Below are 20704 nucleotides of genomic sequence, written 5' to 3'. Positions count from 1 at the left end.
GGGGTGCCGGGTGGGGTGGGCTGCTGGCCCAGGAGGGTGAGTAGGACCCAGGGGTGGCCCTGCCCATTCTTGCTTTCGTTCTGTGCATATTGGAGCACCTGCTATATGCAGGTATGGTGCTGGGCTTCAGGAGAAGGGAGAAGTCCTGCCCACCATTCACTCCCAGTCCCATGATCTAGAGAAGAAGTGGGCATGCAGGAAAAGGAACTGAGGGTTTACTAAGGGTACATGCCGTACAAAGTGCCAATAAAAAGTAAGATTTCGGCGAAAAGCAGAAACTGGGCTACACCCAAGAGAAAGCAGGCTGAGGCTCCTTGGGGGGGACCGCCAATGTCTTGCTGTTCAGGACAGAGGCAGGGCCCCGAGGGTCTCTCTTCTCATGGGTTCTCAGACCCAGAGCTAAGACATCTGAAACCTGGGTGCTGGAGAGCTCGGGACACTGGCCGAGAAGGTAACGGTTGGGAGGCCCCCTGAGCCAAGGCGGACAATGTCCTAGCCCGATGCTGGCCCAGCAGGCTTCCTGGTCTGTGCCTTGATCCCAGCGGAGTTACAGCATTTCCCAGGGCTGAGTCTCCGAGTCTGCAGACCGCAGCCGTGGGACAACTCTGTCCTGCTGCCTGCTGATCTGGATAGCTTTTATGTGTCTCCAAATGGCTGAAAAACCACCCAGAAAAGAACACTGTCTCGAGACATGTGGAAATCACATGGCATGAGGGATTCCATGTCTGTAAATAAAGTTTTACCGAAACACGGCTGTGTCCGCTCGTCCGTGACTTGCCTGCTTCCATGCTGCAAGGACAGAGTGGACCAGGGGCAGCTTCAAAAGCCTAAAATAGTTACTGGCTGGCCTCTGACCAAAAAAGGTTTGCTGGTCCCTGCGTAAGCCTAGATAAATGAAAGATGCGTATCATTCGTATGGTTAAAAATAGGGAAGAGTAAGTTAAAAAAAATAAAATACTGAAGTCAAAGGTGAAGAACATAGGGGCGCCTGGGGGGCTCAGTCGGCTCAGTGGCCAACTCTTGGTTTCAGCTCGAGTCACAATCTGGGGGTCCTGGGATTGAGCCCTGCGCCAGGCTCCACGCTCAGTGGGGAGTCTGGAGTTTCTCTCTCCCTCTGCCCCTTACCCCCTTATCAACTCGGGCGCTCTCTCTCCCTAGTAAATTAATTGTTTAACAAGTGAACAACATAAGCTTTGGGAACAGCCACTGTTGTGGGAAACAAGGAGATTTCTCCTGGGGTCAACCTGACTGGCCGGGACGCACATCTGCAGACCGGCCACCTCCCGTCCTCCAGCGGGATGGGACGCCGCTTTGCCTCCACTGCTCACGCTATCTCGTGGCGGCCGGCTGCACTCTGTCTTCTGGAAACAAAGCTGACTTGTGCTCTGCCCCCAACCCCTGGCTCCTCTCCCTGGCTCCTGTGTTTTGCTCCAGGACTTACACCGGAGGATTGACAGGGTCCGTTTGACCCCACCTTTGGAGGACGTGCGTTTCCATTTTGGCTTCAACTCCACGTACCTGAAGAAAGTCCTTTCCTACTGGCGGAATGACTTTGACTGGAGGAAGCAGGTGGATATTCTCAACAGGTACCCCCACTTCAAGACTAGGATTGAAGGTACGTTTGCACACCAGCCGCTGGGGAGGGCGGTTTGTTGTGGGAGTGGCCTTTGTCGGTGCGGGACATGATGGGGACCCCACTTAGAACCCAAATACCGGTCCTCCAGTGGATTTGTAGGGTCACCTTTCTGCTGGGCACAAAGATGCCGAATCCCCACCAATCTAGTGGGCATGCGAGGAAGACAGGAAAACACATGAATCATTTCAAAGCCAAAGTAACACAGAATCTGGATAGAACAGCTGTGGAGAGGAGGGAGCAGAGGTCTGGGCCTGCCATGGCCGCGGGCAGCTCAGCCCGTCTTGAGGCCCCGGAGTCCGGGCTGCTGTGTCCGCTCAGAGTGCTCGGCCCACCAGGCGAGGTCCCGTGGAAGATTGCCCTTTCTGTCTCCAGCCCTCCGCCTGCGTCCCTCCTGGGTGGCGGGTTGTCCCACAGCTTTTCCTGGAGGGAAGGTGCCTCTCAGATAGTCTTTCCAAGGTCACCTCAAGATCACTTGGACTGAGGGAACTGTTGCCTCGGTGGAAAAGGTTTTTTCCCCACTTAGACGGAGAAATCGTTGAGACCCATCACGGTGCGAGGTTGAGGTGTGCTGCGTGATGGTTTCGCTGACGTCTGCAGTGAAGGGCGGGAGGCTCCACTAGCATCCAGTTGCTCCCACAGATACGACACAAAGACACAAAGCCCTTGTCTCCATGTGGCGAGAACTCGGGATTTTACCGTCCCTCCAAGTCCCACAGCAGGCTCGGCTACGAGACACCCCCGGTGCTTCCTTCCCTTACATGTGGGGTTTGAACCCTCTGACCGCCCCCCCCGCCTCCAGCTCTCTCACTCCCCCATAACCACACGTCTGACCTTTTTCCCTGAGTTTGTTTGTTGTTTTGTTTGAGATCCCACGTATCAGTGAGATCCTGCAGCATTTGCCTTTCTCCGTCTGGCTTATCTCACTTAGCGAGATGAAGGCATCATGTTGTCACGGGTGGTAGGGTTCCCTCGGTTTTCTTGGCTGAATAATATTCCATTATGCACACATGCACACGATGTCTCTATCCATCCCTCCATCCCTAGACATGACTTGGCTACTATAAATAATGCTGCAGTGAACTCGGGGAGCGGATATCTCTTTGAATTAATGTTTTCATTTTCCCCAGAACGGGATTGCTGGACCATATGGTCGTTGTGTGTTTCATTTTTTGAGGACCCTCCATCCTGTAAATGGCTGCACCCATTTACAATCCCAGCCGCAGAGCACGAGGGTTCCCTTTCCCCCGCATCCTCGCCAACACTGGGTATCTCTCGTCTGTGTCTTTTGATCGTGGCCATTCTGACGGGTGGGAGGTAACATCTCGTTGTGGTTTTGACTGGCATTTCCCTGAGCATCTTCTCATGTGTCTGTTGGCCGTCTGGGTGTCTGCTTTGGAGAAGCGTCTGTTCAGGTCCTTTGCCCATGTTTTAATTGGGTGGTTTTTCTGCGACTGAGCCATATAAGTTCTCTCTGTATTTTGGAGATTAACCCATTATCAAACACACGGTTTGCAGGTATTTTGTCCCATTCCACGGGTTGTCTTTTCACTCTGTGGATGGTTTTCTTTGCTCTGCAGAAACTTTTGAGCTTGATATTGTCCCACATGTTTATTTTTTGCTTCAGTTGCTTGAACTTTAGGTGTCACATCCGAGAAACCATCACTAGGACCCACGTCGGGGGAGCTTTGTGTCTCTGTTTCCTTCTAGGAATTCCGTGGTTTCAGGTCTCACCTTTAAGTCTTTGATCCATGTCGGGTTAATTTTTGTGAGTGGTGTGAGGTAGGGGTCCAGCTCCATTGTTTCCCATGTGAATATCCAGTTATCCCGGAACCGCTGATCAAGAGACCATCTTCTCTCCTGTTCCGCATCCTTGTCAAAGACTAGTTGACTGTACATCCTGGGTTTATTAACAGGCTCTCAGTTTTGTTCCACTGGTCTGTTTGTCTGTTGGAAAAGCATGTCTTAACCCTAGAAAGATTTAGAATCAAAAGAAATGTTGGGGCCCCTGGCTGGCTTGGTCGGTGAAGTGTGTGACTCTTGATCATGGGGTTGTGGGTTTGAGCCCCACACTGAGTGTAGAGATGACTTAAGAATAAAATCTTTAAAAATAATAATAAAATGTCAACAGTATGGAGAAAAAAATATTTGTGAGTTGAACTCAAAGGCTTAATAGAGAGCTAGGTCTTGTAACTTTATTTTGTAACTTTAATAAGGTGAGGACTAATTTTAAATATAAATTGGTTGTTGCTGTGCCCCTTAGGGGACACTGATGTCTTCCTCACGAGCCTCACAAGAGGACCTAAACCATTTCCTCCATGCTGAAGTACATACAGGTCCTCGTATGTGATTTCCAAAGTTTGCCTTTCGCACCGCTGAGCCAGAGGGCCTGGTTTCCTCACGGTGACTGGGATCGCCAGCTGTGCAGCCCCAGCTCTTCCCCAGTCCTCTAGCCGGTACTGACAGGCAGGCATCTCCTGGACCCAGGCATTCTGCTGGGCCTGAGGCCCCATGGCCAGGGAACGGGCTCCCTGCCTTCACTCAGGGGTGATGCTTACAACCCCAGCACAGGGTGAGGGTTTCTGTGAGGGAGGAGGCTCTGGGAGCTTCATGAGCCCAACGTACTGCCTGGAAGTGTGACAGAAGGCTTCCTGGAGGAGGTGGCGGCATGTAAGCTGAGACTGAAAGGATGAGTAGGAATTTGCCACTTATGTGGGGAAGGTAGTCCAGGAGGAGGGAACAGCATGTTCAAAAACCCAGAGGCAAGTGGCACTAAAAGGCTGTTCCCTTCCTGGCAGCTGCAGGCTTGAGAAAGTCTTGCCCCCCAGACATCATGGCACAGAACAGTGCAAGCTCCACAGGGACTAACTTCGGGCATCGAGTCATCCTGGGCCGCAGCCCACTGTGACTGAACCCGTGTGCGGGTCAGCCACTTCTCCTGGCTGGCGGCCTGACCCCGGCCCAGCCAGCCTTTGTGCTTCTGTTTCCCTGGGTCCCCAGCCTGCGTGGTCCGAGGAAGTCTCCCTCTTCCCTCCTCCCTCTGTCTGCTGCCATCCTTATTCATCCCGCAAGCTTACCCCTCTCCGGGGTCCTCTCTGCCCCTACCCCATGTTCAGGGCTCTGCATTTGCTTTCCTGTCCTGTGAGGAAGCCTGGGTCTCCCTCCGGAAATTAGTCTCTAGCCTCAGAGTCTGGGGGTGAGCAGGTGGGGCCTCCAGAGGGCTCAGGGCAGCCCAGCCTGTCCCCCCTACCCTAGAGAAGACAGCATTGGTGAGTCACTGGGAGGCTGAGGTTCAGGGCCCCAACTAGCTTCGCACTTTACCCTTCATCTCCAGCCCCTGTCCCGGCTCGGGCCCTGGTCCCTGACCCCCTCCACTCATGTCCCCTTTGCTACCCAGCAGGAGCCCACATCCTGGGCCTGGAGCAGCCCACAGCACCACAGACAAGTGGGGAAATCTGGGGGGCAGGGGGCTTGCTTCCTCCTCCAAGGAAAGCCCCCTGTAGGGCAAATTAGGAAGTATGAGTTTTGAAAATTTTTCTTCATTTTTAAAATTCAAATGTATATACATATATATACACATATATATGTGTGTGTGTGTGTGTGTGTGTGTGTGTGTGTTTATTTATTTATTTATTTATTTTAAAAGATTTTATTTATTATTGACAGAGGGAGACTCAGCAAGAGAGGGAACACAAGCAGGGGGAGAGGGAGAGGGAGAAGCAGGCCTCCCACCAAGCAGGGAGCCCAACGCGGGGCCCGACCCCAGGACCCCAGGATCATGAACTGAGCCAAAGGCAGACGCCTAACAACTGAGCCACCCAGGCGCCCCTAAAATTCAAGTATTTAAAATTCGAACAGTATACAAGGACACAGTGAATGGGCAGCCTCGGTCTCGCCCCTTCTCCTTCCCCGGTTCCCGCCCCGGACAGCTCCTGCCTCCCTCACACGCGAGCTCACGTGCACGCCTCCAGGGACCACCCGTGCACACCAGCACACGTGTGTATGCGTGGGGCCGCCCAGCTGTGCACGCAGTTGAGGTAGACACCCTCTCACATGGTGCAGTGTGTTCCAGAGGAGGAACAGTTACCTTCCAGAATGAACGCTAGAGCGGGCAACCTGGAGGGACACAGACGAAAAGGCTCGGAAGTAGAGTGTATGTAGGGTTCTGGTTTTGCTCAAAGAAAGTGATGATCTGTATTTCTTTGAAAAGGGTGGTCCTCTCAGTTGAGCGTCCAACTCTTGGTTTCCGTTCAGGTCGTGATTTCTCAGGGTCATGAGATCAAGCCCCAAGTCAGGGCCGGGAGCCCGCTCGGGATTCTCTCTCCCTCAGCCCCTCCCTCTGCTCGCTCATGGCTCTCTCTCTCTCTCAGATAAATAAATCTTGAAAAAAAAAGTCTGAACTGCTACAGTCCAGAGAGTCTAAGGAGACATGACAGCAGACCATAACATGGGGTCCTGGATGGGATCCTGGAACAGGAAAAGGATGTTAGGTAAAAACTCAGGACATCAGAGCCATAGTCCATTGTCTGTGTCAGTATTATTCAGTCTTTAGAAAAGAAGGAAGCCCTGCCCTAGATGACCACATGGGTGAACCTTGAGTACATTCGTTGACCACATGGGTGAACCTTGAGTACATTCACGTTGAGTGATATAATTCAGTCCTACGAGGACACATACTGCACGATCCCATGGATGGGGGGAATCCCCAACTGTGACGCTCCTAGAGGCAGAGAAGAGGATGGGGGGGCCAGGAGGCGGGGAGACACTCGGTAATGGGCATAGAGTCTCAGTTATGCCAGAGTAAGTTCTAGACACCCGCGGGCGCATCTTGCATCGTGCTTGCAGTTGGCGGTGCCGGATGCCATGCGAACCAGTTTGTGAGGAGGGATTAAGTGTTCTTCCTGCCAGAAAATTTTAAAAATAAAAATGTTTCTAAAACTAAGGAAATCTGAATAAATGATAGATTTTAGTGAAGTTACGAACGTATTAGTACTGGTTCGTTCCTTGTAACAAATGTACCAGACTAATGTAAGCTGTTAATGACCAGGAAGCTGGGTGTGGGTTCGTGGGAACTTCCTGTACGGCCTCACTGTTTTTCTATAAATGTGAAATTGTTCCATAAGGGTGCCTGGCTGTTTCCATGGAGCCTGAAACTTCTTTTTTTTTCTTTTTCTTTTTTTTTTTTTTGAGATCAAGACCTGAGCTGAAACCAAGAGTCGGACACTTAACCGACTGAGCCACCCAGGCAGCCCGAACACACTAATCTTGACCTTGGGGTCATGAGTTTGAGCCCCATCCTTAAAAAAAAAAAAACTGTTCCAAAATAACAAATTTACTTTTAAAAATTTGGAAAGACAACATAATGTTCTCTTCAGTTAGTCGTATTATGTGTGATTTTCCCCCTTTTGATTTATATGGATTTTCCATTTCTTCTGATAAACATGTACTGTTTATGTAATGAATTAGCAGTGGCCCCGAACGAGAGCTAGTCGTGGAGCGGGGCCCCACAGGGGACAGCAGCGCAGGCCGTGTTTGCCCAGGCACTCTCCAGGTCACTTGCCTGGGAAGGGACTGCCCTCGGAGGGACTCCGGGGGGCACTGGAACCCATTCACGCACCCTTGGCCTGGATGTGTTCCTAATGCCCAGCACGCCACTCAACCTTAAAAAAATGTCTCCACTTAAAAGAAGCTGTGCTCTGAATTTATATCCCTTTCAGAAGTATTAGGAAGTTCAGAAAACACAACACTGAAAATAATTGGGGATACCTGGGTGGGTCAGTCGTTAAGCAGCTGCCTCGGCTCAGGTCATGATCTCGGGGTCCTGGGATCGAGCCCCCCCGTCGGGTTCCCTGCTCAGCGAGGAGTCTGATTCTCTCTCTGCCCCTACCACCCCCTCTCGTGCTCGCCTGCGCTCTCCATTGCTCAGAGGAAGCTACTTTTTAGGTGTTTGTGGTCTGTCCTTCCAGACTTTAAAATGTATATACATGTGAGTTCATATACACACAGTCTACGTATACACAACACACGTGACTGCTTACAAAAATGAGATATTTGACTTGGTGATTTGCTTTTACCAATTGGCAGTGAGCTGTTTTACATGTTAAATAAAAACATATTTACACTGTCATCTTAAACAAATGTATCATATTCCAGTGTAAACCTATAATCTCTTTCAGCCTCTAGTGCTGGATAGACAGGGTTTTTTTCTCCCAATCTCTTTTTAAGATTTTATTTATTTGTCAGAGAAACAGAGAGAGAGAGAGAGAGAGCACAAGCAGGGGGAGAGGCAGGCAGAGGGAGAAGCAGGCTCCCCACAGAGCAAGGAGCCCGATGCGGGGCTTGATCCCAGGACCCTGAGATCATAACCTGAGCTGAAGGCAGACGCTTAACGATGGAGCCACCCAGGTGCCCCTCGATCTTTTTTTTTCTTTTTCCCAAGGTTTTCTATTTAAGCCATCTTCACACGCACACAGAGCTCGAACTTCCAACCCTGAGATCAGGAGAGGCATCCGCTCTACCAACTGAGCCGGCCAGGCGCCCCTCCCCCAGTCTTCACGATATTAGGCAGCCTTGGCAAGTGCATGGCCGGCCAGCCCCAGGCAGGGCTCATGCTCCCATGTATAAGGGCCATGGTCCCAGTCTGTACCTTGCAGGGCACCCCTGTGGCTGGAGCACCCAGTAGACACGCCGCCAGCATGGGTGGCCGCTGTGCTCAGTACCGTGGGGTGCTGCCCGAGCTCTGGGAAGGGGGGTACTGTGCACAAAGGGGGAGCCATGGCTGCAGCCTCGCCCATCCCCGTGGGCTAACTGTGCTCTGTCCCCCAGGGCTGGACATCCACTTCATCCACGTGAAGCCCCCCCAGCCACCATCTGGCTGCACCCCAAAGCCCTTGTTGATGGTGCACGGCTGGCCCGGCTCCTTCTACGAGTTTTATAAGATCATTCCGCTCCTGACTGACCCCAGGAGCCACGGCCTGAGCGAGGAGCATGTGTTTGAAGTCATCTGCCCTTCCATTCCTGGCTACGGCTTCTCGGAGGCATCCTCCAAAAAGGGTACAGAGTACTACTGGGGCCTCTGAGGGTCAGGTCTTCCCACAGGCAGGGAGCCAGCAGGGGCAGCTCCCTTTGGCGCCTGGGGGTAGGGCCCAGATGGCTAGCGCTCCTTCTCAGGCTCTCCTGGGGGCGGGGGGCGGGGGGTGGGGGATGGGCAGAGCAGCTTGTCCTCAGGGGCCAGCACTGGCCTCGGGGCCTGCACTCCTGGGCTCTCAGGGGCTCGCCGCAGTGGTTCAGGGTCACCTTTGTGCTTCTTGCTGATCCAGGCCAGCCCTCGCACAGCACAGGCCCCCAGAACCTCACGGTGCCAGCCTGAGCCCACCGCCCCTTGCTGTGTGGCCGTCCACTCACTGACCCTCTCTCCCACCAGAGGCCGGGCACACACCAGTGGCCAGGCCGCCATGGGGCCCCAGTACTCTTTCTCCCCTTCTTGAGCTGCTGTTACCCCAGCCTGGGGCAAGGGCTGTTGGGGAGATGAGGAATTTCCAGGGAGTGACCCCTCCGTGACTCTGTTCTCTCCCCTCCAAACCAGGCTTGAACTCCGTGGCCACGGCCAGGATCTTTTACAAGCTGATGCTGCGGCTGGGCTTCCGGGAATTCTACATTCAGGGCGGGGACTGGGGGGCCCTGATCTGCACCAACATAGCCCAGATGGTGCCCAGGTGAGGATCCCCGTCATGTGGGGGAGGTTGCCATCCAGGCAGGGGTTCCACCTGGGCACCCCTTCTGAGCCTTGGTGCATGCTTACTGGGGCTCACCCAGGCATGGTGTCTATGGGCCTGGGAGAGGGGAGTGAAGGCCCCCCCATCACCCTGCTGGGCCTGGGGCACCTTGAGGTGGATTCTGCCCTGGGAGTCACAAGGGGTTGGGAACTCTGAGCCAGGTGCCCCAGCAGAGGGGGCAAGTAGAGGAGGGGAAAGTCAGGCAGTGGACCTTTCTGGAGGACCAAGCCCTGGAGGAGACCAGAACATTCTAGAAACTCTTGTCTTTTTCTCCCCATCATGGGGCCGCCCCAGAGAGGCAGGTTCCAGAAGGGCTGGCACCACAGCCAGAGGGCTCATCTCCCCTCCCCCAGCCCTGCATCAGCCCAGACCCTCCCTCTGCCCTCAGCCACGTGAAAGGCCTGCACTTGAACATGGCTTTCATTGTAAATCCTGGCATCCTGACCCTCCTTCTGGGACGGCGTTTCCCGCGGCTTTTCGGCTACACGCAGAGGGATATGGAGCTGCTGTTCCCCTTCAGGGAGAAGGTTTTCTACAGCTTGCTAAGGGAGAGCGGTTACATGCATATCCAGTGTACCAAACCCGACACCGTGGGTGAGTGCGTGCTTCCGGCCAGGGGGCCTCACCCAACCCCATGACGCTGCTCGGAATGGGCAGAATCCTCCTGGGAGGGATCCGAGCTCGTTCTCGGGCTGCAGTGCTGGGCAGAGGTCAGGCCAGGCAGATACCTGCTGGAGCGGACTCGGTGGGCCCTGGGGTCTGGACCCCGAGCCCAGCACCCTGAGGCTAAGTTGAGCAGGGAGCTTTGTGGCCTGGCAGCCCCAGGACTCTGGGGGTTGGAGGGGGTCAGGATGCATTTGGAACTGTTCCCCTAATTTGGACTTTGAGGCTGTTTCTTATTTTTTAAGAATCAGAGCATATAAACTAAAAAACCCCACCCTTTTTTTTTAAGTTTTTTTTTATTTATTTAAGTAATCTCTGTACTCAACGTGCGCTGAAACTCACGACCCTCAGATCAAGAGTCGCATGCTCTTTGGACCAAGCCAGCCAGGCACCCCAAAACCCCATCTGGGTCTCCCCAAACATGGGAAGCCTCCCGTGCCATGGAGAGACCCAGGAGCAGTGGGGACAGCATTACCCCTTTTTCTCAGATGAGTGTTCCAAGGCCAAGGGTCAAGTAGATAGGGGGTGCATGAGCGCCCCAGGAGCAAGGGCAGCGCTGTACCCCAACACGGGGCCCTGACCGCTAGCTGGTCCCAGGCCTGAGTCAGTCCCTCCCTTGCTTCTCCCTCCCCACCCCAGGCTGCGCTCTGAACGACTCCCCCGTGGGCCTTGCTGCCTATATCCTGGAGAAGTTTTCTACCTGGACCAACTCGGAGTTTCGAGACCTGGAGGATGGAGGCCTGGAGAGGTGAGACCCTGCCGTCTAGCTGCCAGCCAGCATGTCCTACCTATGTCTGGGTGCCCCTCGGACCCTCGCCCTGGTGAATACGGCCCCAGTTCCTCTGGATGAGGGAGCAGAGGCACAGAGAGGCCTAGCGACTCTCTCCAAGCCTCACAGTAGAGCGGTCAGGAACGGGATACAGGGCTGGAGAATGTCTATGGTCCTTTTGCTAAACAGTCCCTTCCTGGGATCAGCGGGTCAGAGGGCAGCAAGCCCCCTTTATTGCCAAGAGGTGGGAGCAGCCAGGGACCCCTTCCCTCCAGAGCCCATGAGAGCCCAGCGTGGCCACCTGACCGTGTGCCCTGGGGAAGCCAGGCCTGGAGGCAAGTGCAGGGAGCCTAGGAGTACGTGACTTCCACGCCTCTGGCCTGACTCGGGCTCCATCAAGGTCAGCCCTGACTTGGCTTCTCCAGCGTCCATCCCTCTCTTCTTTGCTTTGGGGGCACACAGAGCACCAGACACAGTGCTGGGGTGGGAGTGAGGTGAGCTGGGGCTGGCTCCCACCTGGGACGCGGGGACCATGTCGAGGCAGTGTTCTAGCCCCAGCACCTAGAAGGAAGCTTGAGCTCGACACACACGCACTGGACGAGTGAGCCCTGGCTGTGCGAGTCCGGAGAAAGGAGGATCTGCTCCATCTCTGGGGCAGGGAGGGGAAATGACCGGGAGAATCTATTTGATCGGGACGTTGAAGGGTGAGTGGGAGTTTGCCGGTGAAAAGGATGGAGGAGAGTTTAGGCAGAGAGAAGAGCGGAAGCGAAGGTGGGAGGGATAGAAAAGCGAGGTGCTCTTGGAAAGACTGACTTTGCCGAGGATGGGGGCAGGAATGCGGGGGCCACACCATGAGCCCAAGCATGAGCCCTCAGGGGGGGATCCATTCCCTGCCCCACGCTGGGCAGGGCCTGGCGGCACAGGGGTTCTACCAGCATGTCCTAGGCAAGGAATGGCAGGACAGCTAGTACTCAGTGGGGGGGGGTTAGGGGGAGCAGGGACAGCCAGGGCTCAGTGGGGATGGGGGAGGGGTGGGGGAGCGGGGATAGCCAGGGCTTAGTGGGAGTGGGGGGAGGCAGCAGCGGAGGGAGCAGTTTCTAGCTCCCCACCGGGCTGCAGGGATGCCCTTCATCAAGCAGGAACTAGGGAATGAGGAGGAGAGCCTCGGAGCGTCTGTGCCCATTTGGATGGGGGAAGTGTGCACATGGATTTGGATACAGACACACATGAGCGTGCACGTGTGGGAGCACTTGCATCTGTGAGCGTGCGTGTCCACCAGGGGCTCGGCAGAGATGCAGGCTGCTTCCGGTGTGAACTTGCTGAGCGGGAGGTGCCTGCTTGGTTAGGGACTGAAATGGGCAATCCCGAGCCCCAGGGAGGGGTTGAGGGGAGGAAATTACTTTCTCTGTGCTCCAGGGGAATGAGCAGGCTGGGCAAGTAACACGGGGGGTGGGGGGGTAGAGACAGAGTCTGGTGGGAAGCCCCTACCTGGACAAGGGTTGGCAAGTGTGGGTTGGCAGTTGCAGGGATGCAGAGAGGGGGGCAGAGGGGAGACGGGAAGGTAGGCCTGGGTGGTATGGACCCCAGACTGTGGGCAGGGGAGGGAGAGTGGCCCTGGAGGACGCCAGTGAAGGGATGAGCATGGGAGGCGCAGCTCTCCGAAGCCCCCAGATCTGGAATCGAGCAGGGAAGGCATGAGGGTAGCTGCTCCACAGAGCTGGTGTCCCCTGGGGTTTGTGGACCATCAGGTGGGTCTGGGTGCCAGAAGGGACGGGACTGATGGCATTGAAGGGGTATCATGGCAGTGGGGCGGGGGGCAAGGTGTGAAGCTAATGGATCTGGGCGCATTGGGGGGCTCTTCTGGGAGGGAAGGCTGGAGGCTGAGAGGGGCGGAAGATGAGTAAGGGGAGGGCATTGGGGGGCAGAGGTGGTGGGCACCAGCACCTGGACAGGGGAGGCCATGGAGGGCTCCTGGGGTCTCTGGACACAGGGTAGCATGAGGGGACCCAGCAAGAGCAGGACAGAGCCCAGGTGGCATGTGGGGTTTCAGGTTTCCATGTGCCCCCACAGCAAGAACCAGATGGCTCTTTCCTCCGAATGCGTGGAGCCCCACAGCCTGGGTGGGTTCCCGTGCCGGGCGGGGAGGCCCAAGCCTGCCTAGCCTCAGGGATAATATGCACCTGCCTGGGCATCTGAGCAGGAGGCCGGGTGGGTGGGGGTCCCCAGGGCTCACAGCCTGAAGGCCGTGCCAGGCTCTGAGGAGCCTCCCGGGGCTGCTTCTGCAGGAAGTTCTCCCTGGATGACCTGCTGACCAATGTCATGCTCTACTGGACAACGGGCACCATCGCCTCCTCCCAGCGCTTCTACAAGGAGAACCTGGGCCAGGGCTTCATGGCCAACAAGCACGACCGGTGAGTGTGGCCGAGCCCACAGCAGGTGCCCGCCAACGGGCCTCCAGGGCTGGGAGCAGCCAGACCACCGGCTTTCCACCCCCTGAGAGGCTCGACCCCCAGGGAGGGTCTTTGATGGCCAGACCTTGCAGCGCAGCTGGCTCTTCCGCAGAAGGAGGCTCCAGTGGGTTGGAATTAAAGAGGGTGTTTAGAACCCTGGGTCTGTCCTTTCCAGCTCCCTGTGGGTGGGCAAACAGACCCCTACTCCCCCGTCCCCAGTCCCTGCTTCAGGGGACGGAAGGGGACCAGGATGCCACCTTGCCCCTCAGTGGGATCTCTCTCCTTCTAGGATCAAGGTCCATGTGCCCACAGGCTTTGCTGCCTTCCCTTGTGAGTTAATGCATGTGCCGGAAAAGTGGGTGAAGTTCAAGTATCCGAAACTCGTCTCCTATTCCTACATGGCCCGCGGGGGCCACTTTGCCGCCTTTGAGGAGCCAGAGCTGCTGGCCCGGGACATCTGCAAATTCGTGGGGCTGCTGGAGCAGCGCTGATGCCCGTGGGGCTGGCTGTCACCCACAGTTCCCCGGCCAACAGCTGTCCTTCCCGCCCCAGGGCCCTCCCAAGGAGCAGGGAGACCTCCCTCTTCTCTTTGCAATGATGTACGCCCCACACCTGTCCCCCCGCCCCTGCTGGCCCCCTGTTCACTGCCCCCCTCCAGCGCTCCCACACGCATGTCAGTGATGATAAATGATTCTATTCCTAAGAATGGCTGGAAGCAGGTGACATGGGCATACCCGTCCCAAATGGGAAGCCATCCCAGTACAGCTGGCAGGTTGGGTCTGGGTTGGGGAGGGGGGTCCCCACTGGGAAGGGCGGAACAGGCCCGGGGGCGGGGGGCACCAGGACACTCCACCCCCTCCTCATGTCCCTGGCTGCCCAGAGTATGGGGCTGCTGTTGGGGGAGGAGGGGTGGGTGGCAGGTGGCCTGGGCTACCACCCACCTGGCCCCTGTGCCTCTGGCACCCCCTGGAGGCCGTGGGAGGCTGCCAGTCCCCATCCCCACAGGGAGAAAAAGGAAGGAGCCACCTGTCCTTTCAGCCAGGGTTGCAGCCCAGCCAGCAGGGCCTGGCCCACTGCCCGCCTGTTCCCACAGCAGCTCCCAGATTGGAGGGGGAGGGCTGGACACCAGCCATCGTCTGGACCCCCTCTCCAGCTGGGATCCGCTGCAGGCTTTTTGGTTATTGGCTAGTTGAGGGGTCTTCTGGGGCTGGCAAGTCGCGTGTCCTCCCTCGTACCAGAGTCCGTCACCACGGCAGTGGGGCTATGGGTGCACAATTCTAATATGGGATTCTGCCCAAAATCCCCAGGGACGGCATCCCAGCCACAGAGCTGGACGTTTGTGCAGGAGGGGGACCTGGAAATGAGCCGGGCTCAGAGCTGCGAAGCTCCCGTCCCCTCTACTGTGGCCAGAAAGGCCAGTGCTCACCACCCCATGGCAGTCCCAGCCTGCCCCCTCGGCCAAGGGCAAGAACACCTTTCCGGTTCCATCGCTTAAGAGCAGCTGTGCTTAAAACCGGTGGGAAGTCATCCTGGGCTCGGCTGGGGCCTGAGTCAAGCCACCTTCCGGCCTGGGTCTCCTCTCCTGGCTCCGAGTCTGGCCCGGCAGCCCTCAGGCCTCCTGGTAGGCAGGTACGCTGCTGTCACTGTCCCCGGGGCCCTGGGACAGTCTCGCTGATGCTGTGGATGGCGCCATAGGTCTGCTGCTGCTGCGGGGACAGGGCTGTTCTCTCTGAGGACAGGCCGCTCAGAATCCGGGGCACGTAGGGCTGCCAGCAAACAGGGGAGGAGGGGCTGAGTGCTTGGAGTAGGGGGTGCAGGGGGAGCCGGGCATGAGACTCTGAACCCGCTCCTCCCCTGCTTCCTGCTGCGAGGCCCCAGAGCCCAGTGAAGAAGGGGACTCGGGCCCTCCATCTGTACTGCCTCCTCCCCTGTCTGCAGGGGCAGGTGACCTCCGGGAATGCATCTTTCTGAGAACACTCTCCCCACTGGGGCTGGTCTGAGGACAGACACACAGTCACAGGAGCACCTGGCCCAGGGAAGGCAGGGGCAGGAGAGAAGGCTGCTCTACCCTGGGTCTCTGGCAGGGACCCTGGGGGCCTCCCACGGCAGGCACTGGGGCCACCCTGTTTCCTGCACACTTCCGCAGCCACAGGCCCCTACCACACTGCCCTGGGAGAGGCCTGAGCGCAGGGGGCATGAAACCTGCACAGAAGGAACCAGGGCCTGAAACCGGAACCAGGGGGTGGGGCAGCATCTTGGCCAAATGTGGCTTCACGGGCATCAGCGATCACTTCTGGAATGTGGCTTTACCAGTGCCGGTGAAGCATCCCGTGGGACTAGGGATTCCTTCTGGAACCCTGGCTGCCACATGATCGAGGCACTTTTGTGCCCCCCCCCCTCCGGCTCCGCCCCAGGGAGCCCCCCAGGCTGATGGCTGGGGAAGAAGGAGAACTTACCGTGAAGGCTGCTGGCCTGGGGGCATCTGCCTCACTTCCTCTGTCACTGCCCGAGTCCTCCGTCTGCAGATGACAGCAAAGACTCACCGTGGTCAACAAAACCCATCTCCCTGAACCAGCAGCCTCGGAACAAACCGACCGTTACCACCTGGGATGACAGTACTGGCGGGCACCAAGCTCCCTGCAGCAGGCTGGGGGAGCGGGCCGTGCGGGGGTTGGGGGGAGGGGAGGGAAGCCACACATGGCACCCAGCCACCCATGCCTTCCCCATGGATAAACAAAACATGGACAAGACTGCCGACGGACTGTGACAAGGTAGGGACCGCCCCCACCACCTCCCCACCCACGTCCCCGTGGAACCCCTTACCCTGTAGTTCAGCGGGCTGAGGTGCTTGAAACATCCGAAGCAGGTGTAGGCCACACAGACCAAGATGGTGAGCAGCACAACCAGGAGCGTGAACAGGGTGAGGGGGGCCCTCAGACCTGGGGACAGAGGGATGCCAGCCGTGCTGGGGGGGAAAGGGGCCGCAGCTGGTGCGGCAACCACGTGGAAACTCTCCCGAGGCCAGGAGAGTGTCATCTAGCCAGGAGCAGCCGGAGGGGGACCCGCTGAACGGCTGGCTCATCCCTGGTCAGATTTCAGGAGCTGGGACCCCAAGCCCCGCTTCCTTGCTGGGCCAGCTCCCTGGCAGCTCCATGCCCTGGGCTAGGTGGGATGGAGGCCCCCTCCCCTGACCAGGGCTCGGTCACAATCCTTCTGCCTTTTTCATAGGCTGAGAGTGGCCGCTTCTCCTCCCATGGGCCCCCACTTCTGCACTGTGCTGAAGACCTGGGCCCACCCGCGCCCCAAACGGCAGCCTACACTGGCTTGTCCTCTCTGGTTCCTCTCTGGCCTTCTCTGTAAGGTTTCTCCACTGACTTGGGGTCCCCGGGGTCCCCCGGGCTCCGGCCAGCTCTGGCCCTGCTGCCCCCACCAGCCCTTGTCCGGGACCCACGTTCCGATAGGGCACCCCAGTGAGGAATCCGACCAGCCGGTGTGCACGCAGCACCGTGAGCCCCCCTCCGCACCCCCGCAGCCCACCCTGGTCAGAAGGGCCCCTCACCCAGACGTAGGAAGGAGAAGAAACAGAGCCAGAAGAGGCAGAGGATGGGCGCAGCCAGAGCCTGGTTCACGGCTGCCAGGTGAATCCTCTTCTCTAGCTTGGCCGGGAGGTAGGCAAAGTAGAGGTTGTGCCGGTCCACCATGTGCTTGAGCAGGATGTAGATGAGGCCTGCGGAGGTGGGGCTGTGAACAGCAGGCCCGGCTGGGCCACCCCAGCCACGGGCCCACCACCTCCTGCTTCCCGGGACTGGCTCCGCAGCCTGCCCATTTGGAACCCAAGTAGGATGTCTAATGTATAAATATATACATATTTTGGTGCGGAAACCTGGGAACCTGATGTTTACTTTAGTGGCAAGACTTTGGTCTCCAAGGTCAGACGGTCCCCAGTTCAAATCCAGGTCTGCTCCTCACTGCATCCCACTTCATCGCTGGGTTTCATCAGCGAAAGGGGGACAGAAACCACACCTGCCTGGCAGCCCATGTGGCATGTGGTGGCGAGATCCCGGTGGCGTGCAGCGGTGCGGGCCTGGCTGAGTGCGGGCGGCCCACTGCAGAGCCGTTCCGGCGGAGGGTGACCCAGCACCCCACCCCCAGCCACTCACCGAAGGGTGCAATGATGGGGCAGGTGATGCTGTAGGCCATGATGACCGTGAAGACACACAGCACCCACGCGTACATGGCGCCGAACTCGTACTGGAAGGCCTGGGTCTGGGTGGAGGGGCGAGGAGCTCAGTCCGGGCTGCCGGGGGACAGCGCGGGGACAACTTCCGAAACAGGAGGCGCACGGCTACTCCCACCTCTTGGGCATCCCTTCTGCCCTCTGCATCCCCAGCCTCCCTGGGCTCCCACCCAGGCCACCCAGGGCCACGAGGATTCGTGGGCCTTTCGGGTGTCTCTCATTCTGATCAGGGGTGCTCAGGACAGACAGAAAGTGACCCCAACCCGCAGGCTTCAGGGTCAGGCCCCCCATGGAGCCACACAGCATGGCACAGAGGCTGGGGTCCTGGGGGCAGTCTACATCCAGGCCCCACCCGCTGCGCCCCTGTACCTGCTTGACATTCCTGCGGTCGGCTGCCGTCTTGGCCATGAACATGCGGAAGGTGTAGAGCACCAGGCCTGGCAGCCGGAGCAGCTCCATCCCGTTGCCGATGAAGGCCGAGGCGATGACGTAGTTCACGAAGAAGGCACCCTGGTCAGGCAGGAAGACGCACCTGCGGGGCCGCCGGTGGGTGGGGGGTGAGCCGAGGCCGGGAGCCTCTCTCCCACCACGGAAGGAGCCTCCAGGGTTCATTGTTCCTCCCTCCCCAAGTGGCTCCATTCTCAGGAATAAGTCTCAAAGAACGAACAAGACGGCCACTAATGGAGTTCCACCCTCAGAGATGACCCACATTTAGGCAGTTGGCACAGAGTGGATCCCCTCCCCCTGTGCCCACTGAAGGCTCTGCCCGGGCTGGGAGGGGTGCTGGGGAGGTACCGGGCCCCGAGGCCGCTGGAGGAGAGAACTGTCCCAGAGTGTGCTCTGGACCACCCACCCCCCCACACACCGCCCCAGCCGAGCCCTCGGGAGATGTGTCCCAGGGACGGTGGCTCCCAAATGCGGCACGGCCGACACCTACTCCAGCCTGATGTAGCCTTCTGAGGAAGTTTTGTCAAAGAGCCACCGGAAGAAAAAGTCCAGACTGGGGGGAAAAAAAACGAGGGCCATGAGAATTTCTGTCCAGCGCTCGCTGCACTCACCAGGCATTTTCACATTTTTCTGCTCAAAGCATCAGGCAGGACCTCCAGGTCCACGTTCCTTGTCTAAGATGCCACTTAACTGCAGGGTAAACGGTCAGGCCACTCTCCCAGCAACTCCCTCCCTTAAAACAGATTCTCCGTTCCCTACGGGGAAGGTCCGAGCTCCGTTTTGCTCTCAAGCTTCATTTAAGGAAGAGACCTCATCTCCAGAAGAATCCGTGAGCCCCACAGCACCTCGAGTGGGCAGGACGGGCGCGGATGCTGTCAGGGATGTGTGCACCCCACCCCCAGACCATATCCCCTCTACCGGGACCGGCGGAGGGGACCAACCGATGTGAACTCTCAGAGGTGGCGGCAGTGGGTTACCTGGTGAGGCCCAGGGAAGGCAGGATCAGCACCATGAAGATCAAAAATATGTAGACTTTTGACATCATGATCCGGTTCTCTCCAGACCTGCAGGAAGCCGTAGGTAGGTCCTCCCAGTCCCCCAGGTGCTCCAGGTACCCGGAAGGCCCCTGCTGGAGGGGGTGGGGCCCTGCCCTGGGGGTGGGGGCTGGGACCCGCGGTGCTCACTCACTTGGTCCAGTGAGACTCCAGCAGTGTGGAGTAGTACACGACAGTGGGGAGCAGGGCTGAGAAGGACCAGAGCAGAAGGGTCGGGAAGAACTGGCTAATGATGGGGTCCTGGAAAACAAGGTCCACAGAGGAGACAAGTGGAGGGGCCGTGGGCACCGTGACACGGTGACATCCCCCGGAGCCGACACCGGGCCTTGGATGGGGTGTGTGTCCCATGACATTGGCCGAACAGGCCGTAACCGGCCTGGACGGGAGTAAAGCTCTTCGAAGTGAAGCAAGGAACTTCACAGGCAGCCCCCATCATCTCTGGGTCCCCAGATACACAACCAGCAGTGGCTGCCAAGGGAGGTGGGCACACCGAAGCCGGGCGCCCTGGGGCAGCCCCCACTCAGCCCCGCCTGCCCAGTGGGGGCCCCATCCCATGTGAGCCCACAGCACCCACGATTATCATCACATGGGCTCATAGACTCAACACTTTCCCTGATAAAAAGAGCATAACCATAGAAAATCTGGTGAAAACCAAGTGGCATACTTCAGAAACTCGATAAAGGCCAGTTTCTAGAAAATGCTACTGAATGAGGGGCACCTGGGTGTTACAGTCGCTTGAGATTCCAACTTCTGGTTTTGGCTCAGGTTTCACCTTAGGGTCATAGGATCGAGCCCTGAGTCAAGCTCCACACTCAGTGGGGTCTGCTTGGGATTCTCTCTCCCCTCTGCCCCTCCCCCACCTCCTCCCTCTCTCTCTCTCTCTCTCTATCTCCCCCTCAAAGAAATAATAAATAAATAAATAAATAATGTTACTGATGGGGTGCCTGGGTGGCTCAGTGTGTTAAGTCTCTGCCTTTGGCTGAGGTCATGATCTCAGGGTTCTGGGATCAAGCCCCACATCGGGCTCCCTGCTCAACGGGGAACCTGCTTCCCTTCCTCTCTCTCTGCCTGCCTCTCTGCCTACTTGTGATCTCTGTCCATCAAATAAATAAATAAAATCTTTAAAAAAAAATGTTACTGAAATAGACGAGACTAAATTAACTACAGAACAGCCATGGACCAGAGATCTGGGAGGGGTCTGTCCTCAGAATGGTGGCCAGTGTCTGCAGATCCCTGTTTTACTGTAAGAAACCCAAACTGGGGGCGCCTGGGTGGCTCAGTGGGTTGGGCCGCTGCCTTCGGCTCAGGTCATGATCTCAGGGTCCTGGGATTGAGTCCCGCATCGGGCTCTCTGCTCAGCAGGGAGCCTGCTTCCCTCTCTCTCTCTCTGCCTGCCTTGCCTCTCTGCCTATTTGTGATCTCTCTCTGTCAAATAAACAAATAAAATCTTTAAAAAAAAAAAAAAAGAAACCCAAGCTGGTTTATGGAGAACAGAAAAGGGGGCTCCGCTCCACCAGTCCACCTCCGAAGAACAGGCCGTGGCCACACGTCCCAAGATCGGCAAAGGTATGAACATTTACCAGCTTTAATTCTAAGCAAAACTGCTTAGTGTTCATTGTGTATTTCTTTATTCTCATACCACGTCAGGTAGGAGAGCTCCAAGTACACATTAGCT

General features: G+C 57.2%; 2 protein-coding genes across 4 annotated transcripts in view; one reads left to right on the top strand and one right to left on the bottom strand.

Moving 5' to 3' along the window:
- The window catches only part of EPHX1 (epoxide hydrolase 1), a 27193-nt gene extending 13200 nt beyond the window's left edge, over positions 1-13993 (top strand). For both annotated transcript variants that reach the window (XM_044267406.1, XM_044267405.1), the window contains exons 3-9: positions 1435-1615; positions 8459-8686; positions 9219-9348; positions 9797-10002; positions 10711-10819; positions 13126-13251; positions 13580-13993. In XM_044267406.1, coding sequence (XP_044123341.1) covers positions 1435-1615; positions 8459-8686; positions 9219-9348; positions 9797-10002; positions 10711-10819; positions 13126-13251; positions 13580-13781 — 1182 coding nt within the window. In that variant the 3' untranslated portion in view covers positions 13782-13993. The remainder of the gene's footprint in view (positions 1-1434; positions 1616-8458; positions 8687-9218; positions 9349-9796; positions 10003-10710; positions 10820-13125; positions 13252-13579) is intronic.
- TMEM63A (transmembrane protein 63A) overlaps positions 13965-20704 on the bottom strand; it is a 26129-nt gene continuing 19389 nt past the window's right edge. For both annotated transcript variants that reach the window (XM_044267403.1, XM_044267404.1), the window contains exons 16-24: positions 19163-19269; positions 18952-19038; positions 18465-18527; positions 17897-18059; positions 17451-17556; positions 16850-17017; positions 16114-16229; positions 15747-15809; positions 13965-15056 (exon numbers count right to left, since the gene is read on the bottom strand). In XM_044267403.1, the coding sequence (XP_044123338.1) occupies positions 14931-15056; positions 15747-15809; positions 16114-16229; positions 16850-17017; positions 17451-17556; positions 17897-18059; positions 18465-18527; positions 18952-19038; positions 19163-19269 (999 nt within the window). In that variant the 3' untranslated portion in view covers positions 13965-14930. The remainder of the gene's footprint in view (positions 15057-15746; positions 15810-16113; positions 16230-16849; positions 17018-17450; positions 17557-17896; positions 18060-18464; positions 18528-18951; positions 19039-19162; positions 19270-20704) is intronic.

The sequence above is a fragment of the Neovison vison genome, chromosome 10, assembly GCF_020171115.1.
Source record: "Neovison vison isolate M4711 chromosome 10, ASM_NN_V1, whole genome shotgun sequence".
NCBI lineage: Eukaryota > Metazoa > Chordata > Mammalia > Carnivora > Mustelidae > Neogale > Neogale vison.
This window is presented reverse-complemented; position numbering and strand designations above follow the sequence as displayed.